General features: G+C 36.5%; 1 protein-coding gene across 2 annotated transcripts; it reads right to left on the minus strand.

The window, feature by feature from the left end:
- Positions 1-2,301: 2,301 nt before the first annotated feature.
- On the minus strand, positions 2,302-11,707 carry LOC110783108 (uncharacterized). Of its 2 annotated transcripts, XM_021987406.2 has the most exons (6): positions 10,827-10,919; positions 8,290-8,342; positions 7,551-7,745; positions 7,013-7,042; positions 4,609-5,706; positions 2,302-3,215 (listed from the first exon to the last, which is right to left on the minus strand). In XM_021987406.2, exons 2-6 carry the CDS (start codon positions 8,326-8,328, stop codon positions 2,664-2,666), a joined length of 1,914 nt encoding a protein of 637 aa, XP_021843098.1. In that variant the 5' UTR covers positions 8,329-8,342; positions 10,827-10,919; the 3' UTR covers positions 2,302-2,663. The 2 variants fall into 2 exon arrangements, with proteins under 2 accessions (XP_021843098.1, XP_021843097.1); XM_021987405.2 differs by lacking the exon at positions 8,290-8,342 and having other exon boundaries at positions 10,827-11,707.
- Between the last annotated feature and the right edge of the window lie 1,366 nt (positions 11,708-13,073).

A 13,073-nucleotide genomic window follows, 5' to 3' on the forward strand; every position in this document is an offset into this window, starting at 1 on the left:
TCGTGCAAATAGTAGTGTAAAAAACTCAAAGGGGCATAGGCAGTATATTTTTTTTGATTGGTAAGATGAAAGACCCTACTGAATAGTACGTCCAATTATACAGGTCAACGCTTCAGAGCAGGGGGCAGTAACTGGTAAGGAAATCCAACTCTCGAGCATAATACAGTTAATGGAGATCACACTTGTGACCTCCAAGTAACAAAATGAGTACTCCACCAACCCCACCAAACAAGCTCGAACAAAGTATGATTACTTTCTCCGTCTTTTTTTTTTACTTGCATCATAAATCATTTACCTTTTATGGAAGTACGTTGCATATTAGTTGCACTATTTCTTTTTATGATATGTTTTCACATATTTATTGGTGTTTTACACGCTAAACATCCACTTTACCCTTGCTCACATATACGCCATTCAAAATGTGAACCATGGTGCACAATGAGCATGATTTGCACCGTAAGAACACAAATACACAGCTAAAAGAACATTACCTTAAGTAAAATGAACATGAATATATTTATTATATACACTTTTAATAAAAAGTAAAATTATAATTAACAAAAAAGTGAACTAATATATCGCATGTTCTTATATAGCAAGGTCATATTTTTTGTTTTTACACATATATTTTTCCGGTGCACCATACTTATTGTGCATCATTCCTCATAGTCCACAAATTGATTTACGCAATTTACCATTATTACCTAAACTTTTTTTTTTCTTTGTTAATATGGGCAATTTTAATTGTGCAAGTAAAATAAAAAAACGGAGGTATTATTTGGGTAGGAAGGTGTTAAAAAGCAAGGAGGTATGTGTACCCACATCTGAACCCTCACCATACTCCCATGAAAAGCATCAAAAAATACAATCATCTTGGTAAACATTATTTCAAAATTGAACAAAAAGAGAAAGACTGATTGGAATAGACAAAAGGGTAAGAAAATAAAAGGGCAGCCATAAAAGTATATATAATGAGAAAAAATCATGGAGATAAAAACAGGAGATTCATGGGGTTGAGGATAGAGGGTGCACATCCCTTTGGTCCCCTCTTGGATCACTCATAAACTGTTATCTACATTCATTTCAAATGTATCTGGAATACTATTCATTATTTCAATGCCCAGATTCATACTTTTATCATTGAGGCTGCAGAATGTCCATCCAAACTTCGCTCTCAATCCCAAATATTATTGGAACAAGTATTGTAATTCTTGATGCATACATTAGTGTGTATTATAGTTGAAGTATTTCATTTTGCAACTTCGATGACACGTGTTGGACGTTGATGTAAAATTACACACCGTGTCCAAATAAATATTGTAAGGTGGAGGTAAAGTGAACGTATTAAAATGTTTGAAAGTTACATACAAACTCTTATTTACAACTGGTGTAGGATAAATATTGTAAATCGAATATAATGTTATGCTTGTAAGTTAAGCACAAGCTCTTAATACAATCGGTGTAATAAATACTGTAAGGTGGATGTAAATTTACCTCAAAATTGCTTAAAAGTTACACAAATAACTCTTATTTACAGCTGAGGTACAATAACTATTGTAAGGCGGATGTAAAATACCCAAAATGTTTAAAAATGACCCCTATATAATGTAAAAGTTATTTATTTTTTTGTTGATAAATTTATATTTTAAAATTAACCATTCAAAATTACACAATGTATAAAGGTAACCAGATAACCTTAAAAAAGTTATCCGTCAAAAAGTAATTTATAATATAAAAAAGGTAGTCAAAACACATTAAAATTACTGTGTAAAGGTAACCCTTAAGACAATAAATTTATTGTATTTTGGGGTGCACCCAAGACTTATTGATTGTGTTCCCTCAAAAGAAAAAAAAGACTTATTGATTGGGTTAGATTCGCTTTGCATTTTGTGTGTGTTTTCCTTTGATAATTGACTTCCGCGATTAAGCTTCTAAAGTAAGTGGGTTGTTCAAGTCCAACCCTTATGGGCCTTAAGTCTTAACCCACTTGAGACAGTACTTGAAGATTCATGGTTATGCAATTCATAAACATCTTGCTCACAAATTTTCACAAAATAAGATACTTGAAAGGTGGACAAGGCCCACGGGTCAACGTTCCGGGCCGGCTGGGCGTTGTGGCTCAGGTCCGGCCCACAACTTCATGTCATGCCAGGCCGTGCTTTTTTTTTGTGTCCGCACTGGGCCGGGCTTTTTTGTGACAGGTGGGTCAGGCCTCAGGCCAGTCCAGCCCACAGCAATCTGATTCACTTGTGAAAAATGGCTACCTACGAAACCTCGGTCCAACTTGGAAGGGAAGCAAAATGCTTGTAAAAACCCAGCAAAACACAAGGCCAAAACTTGAAGGCAATATTTTTACAATATTACAGGGAAGAAAAGTAGTAACCTCTAGTTTACCAAACTATTCTACAAACGAAAAATCGATGGGGAAAACACTAAATTAAGGGTTTATTACCACAAGAAATTTACTATTTCCCCTAAAACAAACGGGGAAAAAACTCGTTCTCTATACCGCCTTCCCATCATAAAAGAAAAAAGAAACGGGAAACTAACTCCAGGAAAGAAACAGAAAAACTATGAATGAACAAGGAGGGGAAATGTGGGGAGGGAGGGTAATTATCATCCAAATAAATAGGGTTTTTCCACAAAATAAGAATCCAGGAATTTCAGAGGTTCCTCTGTATGAATTCCCAGATCCTCTCCTCCATATAAATCCGATCCCTCAAACGGCGAGGCATATGCCTCTCATCCGGGAAAATAAGAAGCTCGTAAGGTTTACCTGCAGACACAAATGCATTCACAAGCCTAGCAGTATGCCTGAAGTGAACATTTTCATCAATCATACCGTGAACTAATAGCAACTTCCCTTTGACATTACGAACATGGTGCATTACCGAGCCAAACTCATAGCCTGCTAAGTTTTCCGAGGGTAATCCCATGTACTTTTCAGTGTAGAAACTGTCGTAACCGTCCCAAGAAGTAACTGGGGCCCCCGCAACAGCACAGGTAAAGACCTCGGGGAATCTGGCTAATGTCATGGCTGAAAGATACCCACCGTAACTCCACCCGTAGAGGCCGATGCTGCCCTGTTTTGCTAGTCCCTTGTTGATTAGCCATTGAGCACCGGCTAGTTGGTCCTCGGCATCGAGGCGGCCGAATCTGTGCTTTACGGCTGCTTCAAAGTCTAGTCCACGGCGAGCTGATCCTCGGTTGTCTAGCTGTGATCATGGAAAGGAATCAGCAAGGTCACTCTTGAAACTTTGAAAGATTTAATATTTAAAAATATATGGAATGGATATACTACGTATTAGGAGAAATGTTGGTATGAAACTACAATACACACATCAGAAAATGAGATGTAGAACTTTAAAATTGTCATATATCTTTAAATTTTAAGAACAGAAATTACAGCAGCACTGAGGAAAAGATTCTGATTTTATCATGAATTAGAAGTTGTCAAATGATTTTCCTTTCTTTTCCCCTCACTTCCTTTCATCAAACCAAACAATGAAAAATAAATTAAATTTCCTTTCCCCTCTTTTCCTTTCTCTTCCCTTCCCTTCCCTTCCCTTCCCTTCCCTTCCCTTAGGCTTTGTTTGGTAGAAAGGAATCGGAAGGAAAAGAAGAGAATGGAAAAGAAAAATATGTGTTACCGTGTTTTTGGTTCCAAAAATTAAATTGGATTTGATGGGAAAGGAAGAGAAATGGAAGGAAAACAACATTAATAAATCTTCATTTTCCTTTCCTCCCAAAAGTGGAGGAATTCAGATGGAAAGAGAAAATTAAAAGCGGTCAAATGATTTTCCTTTCTTTTCCCTCACTTCCTTCCATCAAACCAAACAACGGAAAATAAATTAAGTTTCCTTTCCCTTTTTTTCCTCTCTCTTCCCTTATTTTCCGTTCCCTTCCCTTCCCTTCCCTTCCCTTCCCTTCTTTCCTAATGTTGTACCAAACACGGAAACACATATTTTGGCCTTCCAAACCTTTACTTGCATGACAGGGTTTGAAAAATATGTGTTCTCGTGTTTGGTAAAACAATAGTACAGGAAGAGAATGGAAACTTAATTTATTTTCCGTTATTTGGTTTGATAGAAGGAAGTAAGGGGAAAAGAAAGGAAAATCATTTGACAGATTTTAAGTTTCTCTTTCCTTCCGAATTCCCCAAGGAAAGGGAAAATTTATTAATGATGTTTTCCTTCCATTTCCCTTCCTTTCCCATCAAATCCAAGTTAATTTTTGCAACCAAACACAGGAACCCATAATTTTCTTTTCTTTTCCTTTCTCTTCTTTTCCATCCGATTCCTTTCTACAAAACAAAGCCTTACTAATGTTGTACCAAACAAAGCCTAATTGAATTAGATGAAAAGATTCTGACGTTATAATCATGTTTCTATTAATAGCAGTGTAAAGCCAATATGAACGTAAAATTTGCAATTACTTCATCAATCATGCAGAAGGGACAAATGAGACTACCAAAAGATAACCACATTCCCTCCTATATCTTTGGATGGAGGGGCTGCGCAAAGCTCCAATATTAGAACCTTATCCTATGAAAAAAATCAGCAAATATCAGAAAGGCTTCAAAAGAAGAGTTGATTAAAAATCACTGACCTTCCAAACCAAGACGCCCTTACTCCTAAGGTACTGAGCTCTCATGTCAACGGCATTAATCCATGAGTCAGACACAAGCTGCACACTTGGACCACCATAAACACTTATCATAGTTTTATAAGGTGGTGGACCAAATCTTGTTTCATCAGGTTTATACATCGAAGCATATAATACAGTCCCATCATCTGCTTTAATCTGGACGATTTCCGGGGGTTCAAGTTTGAGCCTCTTGAATCTTGGAACTCCAGATGGTTGGTCATACAGTGTTGTGATTAAGCTTCCATCACGTAAAGAGCACAAGACAACTTTCGGCGGAGAAGTTAAAGAATCATGAATATCAATAAATCTCTGCATCTGATGATCAAGTACAACAATGTGTTTACCGTTGCCATGTGTCAATCTAACAGGGGCCTGTAGCGGGCCGGACCTATTGGGTACCAATTTAACAGAGTAAAGGTTAGACTCCAAAGGTCCATCTACAGTTCCGGTAAAATACAGAACACCTGTTGCCTCGTTAACTCCGGCAATTTGTTCAACCATCCAATCACCTTCTGTTATAGGCCCGAGACAATGTCCATCAACGTCGTGTAAGTAAAGATGACGGAACCCTGTCTTTTCACTGGCCCAAAGAAATCCACCCGAACCACCACTTACTGATTTGTCAAGTGGTGTAAAACAATCATGCAAATTCACCCACTTATCGTGCTCCTCAACCATCAGAACTTTCCTTTGACCTGTCCTAATATCAAATTTGAGAACTTTTAACCTTGTTTGAGCTCTGTTTAAAACCTGAGCAATGAGAATGTTTCCTGGCATCCAGTTAATTCTAGCCAAATATTCTTCGTCGTCATTTCCACCACAATGAAGATCCATCCATGTGATAGGACCTCCGGCAATAGACACTACACCAAGTCTAACTTTTACATTTGAAGCTCCGGCGAACGGATAAGCGTGATCTTCTTGTGCATCAGGACCAACTGAACTTTTACCTTGATGCATGATTCTATACAGCGGAATCTCAGAAGAATCAACTTGTGTAAATGCAATAAACTTGCTGTCCGCTGACCACCAGTAACCATTCTTGCGATCCATTTCCTCCTACAATTGCAAAATAGAAAACTTGAGGGGAAGGTAAAAAAACTAAAACTCAAGGATAAAGTACAAGTAAAAATATATTTATATGCGAAGCTCTTTCCGCTTGTTCTAGAATATAGCTTTCATAGCATTGGACTATCTAACAAAAGGATTTGGAAATAAAACCGGCTATTTTAACATCATTGTGAGATAGATACCAAATGGACAACCTAAATTTATTCATGTAATGAAACAGCAAAGTGCACGTTTATGGCAGAAAATAAAAAATGCTGGCAGTTGAACTGAGAGGGTGAGTTTATGGCAACAGCGACCGCGAGTGCGTTTCGGTGGTGTTAAGAGGGTGGGAACACCGCAAAGATGACAAACAGGAGAAGTCCACTGACATCTCCATCAGGACCATCACCATTCTCCTACATTGTCAAAAAATACAGGTGACCTGCATATGGTAATGACTGAGAGAACCATGTTTCTCATTCCAGCCAGCACGGCATTTCATGCTGCCAAAGCTTTCACAACTAGTCCTATGAGGAAGCTGAAAGAGAGTCCCACTATATAGACATATAGTACTCCCTCCATCTCTTTTTGTTCTTTACGTTTTCCTTTTTGGGTGTCCCAAAATGTTGTTTACATTTCCTTTTATATTATCACATAAATGCCTTAACATTCTATCAAAATTTGTGTCCAATGACTATTTTAACCAATTAAATTCATTGGGTCATTTAATCTCACACTTTTCCATTGGGATATTAAATTTTTCCCATTTTTCCAATATCAGAATTTTGATAAAAGTGAAAACATTATAAATAAACGTGATTTTCCTTGTTTAAATGAAAAAATAAAGGAATCTCAATGCACATTAATTAGTCGTTAAAACGCGTGCAAAAAACCAAACGTAAAGAACAAAAAGAGACAGAGGGAGTATTATATTGTTGTTTTAAAGACAAGAAAGTCGTGGTTAGCAATTATTTAATTGAGTTTAAGTGTCTCGTTGTCATCTCATAGGCTCAGTTTTAAATTTCAAGATTCCAGAGTAATACGATAAAAATCATCATATATAATAATTTTGAAAGGTGACCTGTAATTTCACTAATATGTTAAGGAATTTATGGAATAGCCTTATAGTCATTCAAAATAAACAAAATGAGATTGCCCCTTACACCGAAGGGTAGAGGAGGGAGGGGGAGGTAAATGTACTTTGAGGGAGTTTAAATAAAAAAAAAAGGGGAATGAAATAGCGTCACCAGAAGATTGATCACAACAAGCTTGTAAGGCTGATGAAGCAGGGTTAAAGCACGCATAGAAGTATTACCTGAGCGATGTATTCTGCAAGACCGTGAGTCTGAAATAAACAAACAAGAATGTTATGTCCATGAAACAAAAAATAGAAAATAAAAATAAAAATTGTAAGCTACATAAATTTGTTCACAATTGATCAACATGCTATAGATAATGAAATTCATTGATCCCGAGGAGATAAATCATGCAGCAGCTCTTTCCCAAACAATGATATACTTAATTACTGATGATTCAGTCTTGGTGCCTTTGCTTGAAAATCCATCACAGAGTACATATAAAGAATATTCCGTAAAACATCAAATATCTCAACTTTGAAAGCAGTCGAAAGTAAAGACCATAGTATAAGTTACGAACTTCCTCAAAAGTAAAAGATTATTAAAAACAACCGAGTGAGATGAATCATTTTAGTTACAGCTGTATACAAGGTTACCTATATACCTTGACTCCTTACCAAAACCAGCAAAAGTGCAAAAACCCATCGAAAACCAACCACTAGAATAGAGCATATTGTTTTTTAGTCCATCAATTGACAGGATAAGTTAACAACTTACTAAAATACTTCCTTTCGCACCAAATGTTAATTGCTTCTCTTTGTTGTACAGGATATCGAAAACATGGAGCTCATAGCCTCTTATAAAAGCGAGCATATTACCATCTGGAGAAAGATGTGGATCAATAATAGGAGAACTAGGTGTTTTTTGAAGCTTTAGATCAACTTTTGAAGAAGAGAGATCATACAAATAGACCTGTGGATGTCAAAGAAGAATGTGAGGGGAAATCAAATGAAAATTATATACAGGGATCAATAACGATATTACAATGTAAAAATGATATAACATGCCTACAGCAGAGCAACAAAGATAAAAAGACAATGTTTAAAAGATGAAAGCTCAAAGTGGTAGCTTGCTCCCACGAACATGGGAAAAATTAACATTTCGGTAACCAGGACAAACAACAAAAACCTTCAGATACGAGCAAGAGTTAGTTCTTCATTAACAGTGTGGCATTGTGAGTTTGTGACTTATCAGAAAAGCCAATGATTCAATACCAAAACCAAAAAGAGTGAGACGAATCTGATGTAGAACAGGCTGAGAAACTGAGTTCAGAGTAAATAGGAATAGTTGCAACCAAATATTGAACCCAGAAACAGCAAAATAGGTATGTTCCACAGGCCTCAGCAACTTTAGCCAACGTCTTAAACACTTGGAGTGGAAAATACCTATGGCTAATGTAAAACATGACAAAAAGTCCCTCTAAACCAGATTCTTCTCCTTCCCTACATAACTATACCTTTCTTAAGGGAACGTAGGATCCTCTTTCCATTTCCATAAAAGAGCAGCTCCCTGTAGGGATCCAATGGAGGACCGGGTTAAAACATGTGAAAGGATTTCCATAAGCATATATGAATCTACCAGAACTGCTAACTAAACTAAATCAATATCCAATAGAGTTGAAAAGTCTTCAAGAGTTCAAGGAATCTCTATTCCATATGAAGTTCAAAATAGCCAAAGGCAGTAACAAATATAATGCTTGTTTACAACATTCTGCATACTGTTGCTAACTTCTGGCACAAATACTCCCTATAACTACCATAACCTGGGTCTTTTTGAGAGAGAGGCATCTTAAAGAAGGTTAAGAACTCCACCTCCCACCCCTCATATTATAAAGAATTTATATTACAGTAGCAGAAGCTCAATACCCCCTTGTCCATACTCCCATCAGAAACTCATCATAGGGCATAGATCATGCACAACTAACTGGTAAGAAGCAACAAGAATGAGCTACAATTATGAAGATATTGACAAGTGAAATGTGCAGCCACTGGACTGATAAAATAAAAATAAAAAATAAAAAAACGGATTGTGTATGGTATGGTAAGAATGAAACTATGTACAACAGGAAATAAGGTCTCTATTTAACCACTTAACAGCAGGGTGGTGTAAGCTTCGGAACGAGGAAAAGTATCTGGACAAGTTACTACAGAAGAAGAGCTAGAGCCTAGAACTTAAACAATCGTATGAATGTGTACTGGAAAACAAAACCTTTGGTGTCAACATTTTGGGAAAACTTTTGATTTTATCAATATCCTGTAATAAAGGGTAATCCTTCAAGATCTTTATACTTTTTGAAGCCAATAAGTCCTATGGCATACTTTCCAGTGAAACAGAACGATTGAAATCCAGTATGAATCCAAGGAAAAATCAAGAATATCAAGCTCTAAGGCACCCATGGTCCAACAAAACAACAAAAATATTCCATCAATACAAGCTCATTGAGTTCTCCACCAGCTTAAGAGGCAACTAAGAGATGAATAACAACTAGCTACTTTTATGTGTTCTAACAAGAGACCCACAGTCACAGAAGAGTAGATTGCACTCCGCAACTTCAACTTGTCTGAGGCAATACTCCACACAACTCATAAATAATTGAAGTGATCTACGATTTTGATTCTAAAAAAGTGCAGCTGCGGCGTTTGGGCACGTCCATCACCCAAGCCGAGATTCCACATTTCTAGGCAATTAAGTTCTCCACCAGCTTAACATGAGAAGCAACTAAGAGATAAACAAGGACTAGTTACTGTTATGTGTTCTAACAAGAGACCTACAGCCACGGGAGAGTTGATTTCATTTCGCAAACTTCACCTTGTCTGAGAGGTTCAAGGTACTGTTCCACACAACTGATAAGTAATTGAAGTGATCTACATTTTGAACTTTTGATTCCAAACAAATAAGCCGCAGCTTTTGGACACGTCCATCACCCAATGAAAAAAATACATTGACACCCCCCCCACCCACCCTAGTACCCTACCCCTATCACCGCAAATGACCACGCCTAATCCCATCCAGCCACCCAAGGCATCAGTTAGCACTTAGCACTGCAGCGTGGTATTTATATAGACTTTCTGGAGAAAAGAATTCCTATGACACATTTGGACAAAATAACAAACCTTGTAAATGCTACGGAGTATGATGCAGATACATCACATATTGTTCTGTTTGACCAATAATTCCTCAATATCCCCTCCATATAATAATGATAAAAAAAAACAAATGTAATCCCGACCTTTTATATCTTTTACCCTTGCAGACAACAAGGCACCATACATAAACATAATGACAGTCAGTTTGAACTGATGGTTTGAAAGTGTAACTGAGAATAGAAACTCATAACCACAACATGGATTCAGCAAATAACAGTGAAGCACCTATTTTAAGGCAATGTATCCTTCATTCCTTCTTGAGCAAAGACCTCAGACCTAGTGAAGGCACTATACAAGAGTCATGAAGAGAATTACTGAGATGAGAACGCAAGCAGTTGTTGTAAACCATAACAAAAAAGCATGTTTCCTACCAACTGCTTTGCCACAATCTGTAAATTGCATGATTGTGACAAGTTACACATGTAAAATGCTTAACTTCAAAAGATACTAACTACCAACCATCATGAGTTCCAAAAAAGTTAAGCACTTGATATAGATACTCCAAGGAACAACAAGCCACAGTAAGTCACATAACTCAAAACTCAAGCTTGTAAGCAATAAATTTATTACTACTTCACATTGAAACTCAGAGCAAAAACATTCACAACTCGCAGCTGACAAGTCACAAACATCACAAAATGTGGTGCTAGATAGCTAAGTTAGGTAAATTCTTGGCCAGTGGTTACTCAGTACCTCCAAAGAATCCCGTCTACATCATTGCGCTTTACTCAACACAGCATAAATTTAAAAATCAACCAACACAAAATTCAAGAGAAAACACCAAACACATTGATCAAAACACAACAATAAAGCTAAAACTTGAAAAGAGAAGCAATCAGAAACAAACCCCATCAGGCAAAGGCACCATGATAATCTTCTTCTTTGATGATAACATCTTAACCCATTCGTACCGCGTCACGCCTAAACCCCTCTCCCTAGCTCTTTCTCTCCTCAATTTCTCCTCCTCTGAGATGTTACTCTCATCAAGCCCACCATCAACAGGGCTAAACACCAACTCATGCTTACCAGTTTCCAGATTAAAGCTGAAAACTTTCCTGCTCAAACTATGATCAGGACTAAATAAATAAGTGATTAAATTATCATCTGGGCTAAAACTAAGTGATGTAGGTGCGACATAACCAGGCAATGGGTATTGCACAATTTCCTCAACAGAAAATAAAGGGATTTCGCCACTATCGTCATCATCAACAGCAAATTTCTGGGAAACCATGGAATTATCAGTTGTAACAGTTGCAGGCATATCTAATGACAATGATCTAGAACGTTTGAGGGTATTCTTTCTCCCAGCCTTAGTTCCAACTGGGTGCATTACAGACACATTTGAACAGTGATTAACCCCAGAAAGAATAAAAAGGATGATTTTTTGAATGATTTAACAAATGGGTTTTTGAAAAATCAATAGGAATTGAAAGAATTGGGGATTATTTATGATTGGTATTAATTGAAATTGTGAAAATTTGCAGAAAAATGGTATTGAAAGGTGATATTCTAAGGGTTTTGTTGCAGGAAGATTGGGTTTGGGGGCATTTGATTGAAAAATTGAATTGAATTTGATTGAGATTAGAGAATTCCCAATTGAAAGTATCGACTTTTTCGAAAGTTGATTTGAAGTGCAAAAGGGTTGTAATTGCTTCCTGAGAAAGATATAGATTCAGGAGGCGAGAGAGAGAGAGGGGTGTGAAGGAGAGATTGAAGAATTATTGGGAAAATTTGCTTTTTGAATATAAATAAATAAATAATAAAATATAATTAAAATAATTAAAATTAAAAAGGAAGATGGATAATTGTCAATTGGGGCTAAAATTTGGAGAGAGAAACAAAAAAAAAGTGTCAACATTTTTTTTATTTTTTATTTTGATAGTTCTTCAAAAAAGAAAAAAAGAAAATCCAAATTCCAAGGTTGTGGAATGGATATGTGGACAATGGAAAAAATTTGTGTTGTTAATTGTTATCAATTGAGAAAAAATAAAATAAAAGGAGAAAGTGAAAAAGAGTGTAGTCAAAAAAGGGTTTAAAAGAGTTGTCAATTTCTTGTTGGAGAAAAAAAAGTCGAATAATAAGATTTAGGCTCTATTTAGTTTACCTTATTTCTGCTGATCTGATCTGGTCTGATGTAAGTCAGTCTGGATCGATTTATCAAATTCTGATATTCTTGATCGATTTGGACGTTTGATCTGGTCTGATCTGATCTGATCTGAACTTATGTTTTTTAATCCGATCTGAACTTATTTTTTCTGATCTGATCTGGTCTGGTCCGGTCTGGTCTGGTCTGTTCTGGTCTGGTCTGATCTAATCTGATCTGATTCTTCAGAATTAAGTTTAAACAAAAATCTACATTTATTAATGTTAAACGACTTACGTGTAAAATAAATGTTACACAAATTTATTATATTGTTATTATTTATTTGACTTTGCTCATGATTTAACTATTCCTTATACCCTCCGTCCCGGAATACTTGACATGTTTTCCTTATCGGGTCGTCCCTTAATACTTGACCTGTTTCTAAAAATGGAAATATTCTAATAATATTATATTATTTCTCACTCCACCCCTATTAACCCACCTACCCCCTACTCCATACAAAAAATAATTAAAAATTCAACCCCTACTCTCCCCCAACCTCACCCCTTTACACATTTCCCACTAATTACATTAAAATAATACCCCACTATCAACTACTACCTATTAAATTAAATAAGTCAATTCAAGTCCCTTAAACTCCGTGTCGGTCAAACCGGGTCGAGTATTCCGGGACGGAGGGAGTATTAGATAGACCTATACATGATCTAGATAGATCGGTTATGATCTAGACATATAAGTTCTGATTTGGATATGATATTTACAGATCGGTTATGATCTAGACATGATTTGTAAAGATCGGTTCTGATATGGACATGATCAGTTCTGATCTGGACATGATCAGTTCTGATCTGGACATGATCAGTTCTGATCTGGACATGATCAATACTGATCTTGACATGATCAGTTCTGATCTGAACATGATCTGTACAGATCAGTTCTGATCTGAACATGATCTGTACAGATCAATTCTGATCAGGACATGATCTGTAC

This window comes from Spinacia oleracea, chromosome 3, assembly GCF_020520425.1.
Source record: "Spinacia oleracea cultivar Varoflay chromosome 3, BTI_SOV_V1, whole genome shotgun sequence".
Lineage (NCBI taxonomy): Eukaryota > Viridiplantae > Streptophyta > Magnoliopsida > Caryophyllales > Amaranthaceae > Spinacia > Spinacia oleracea.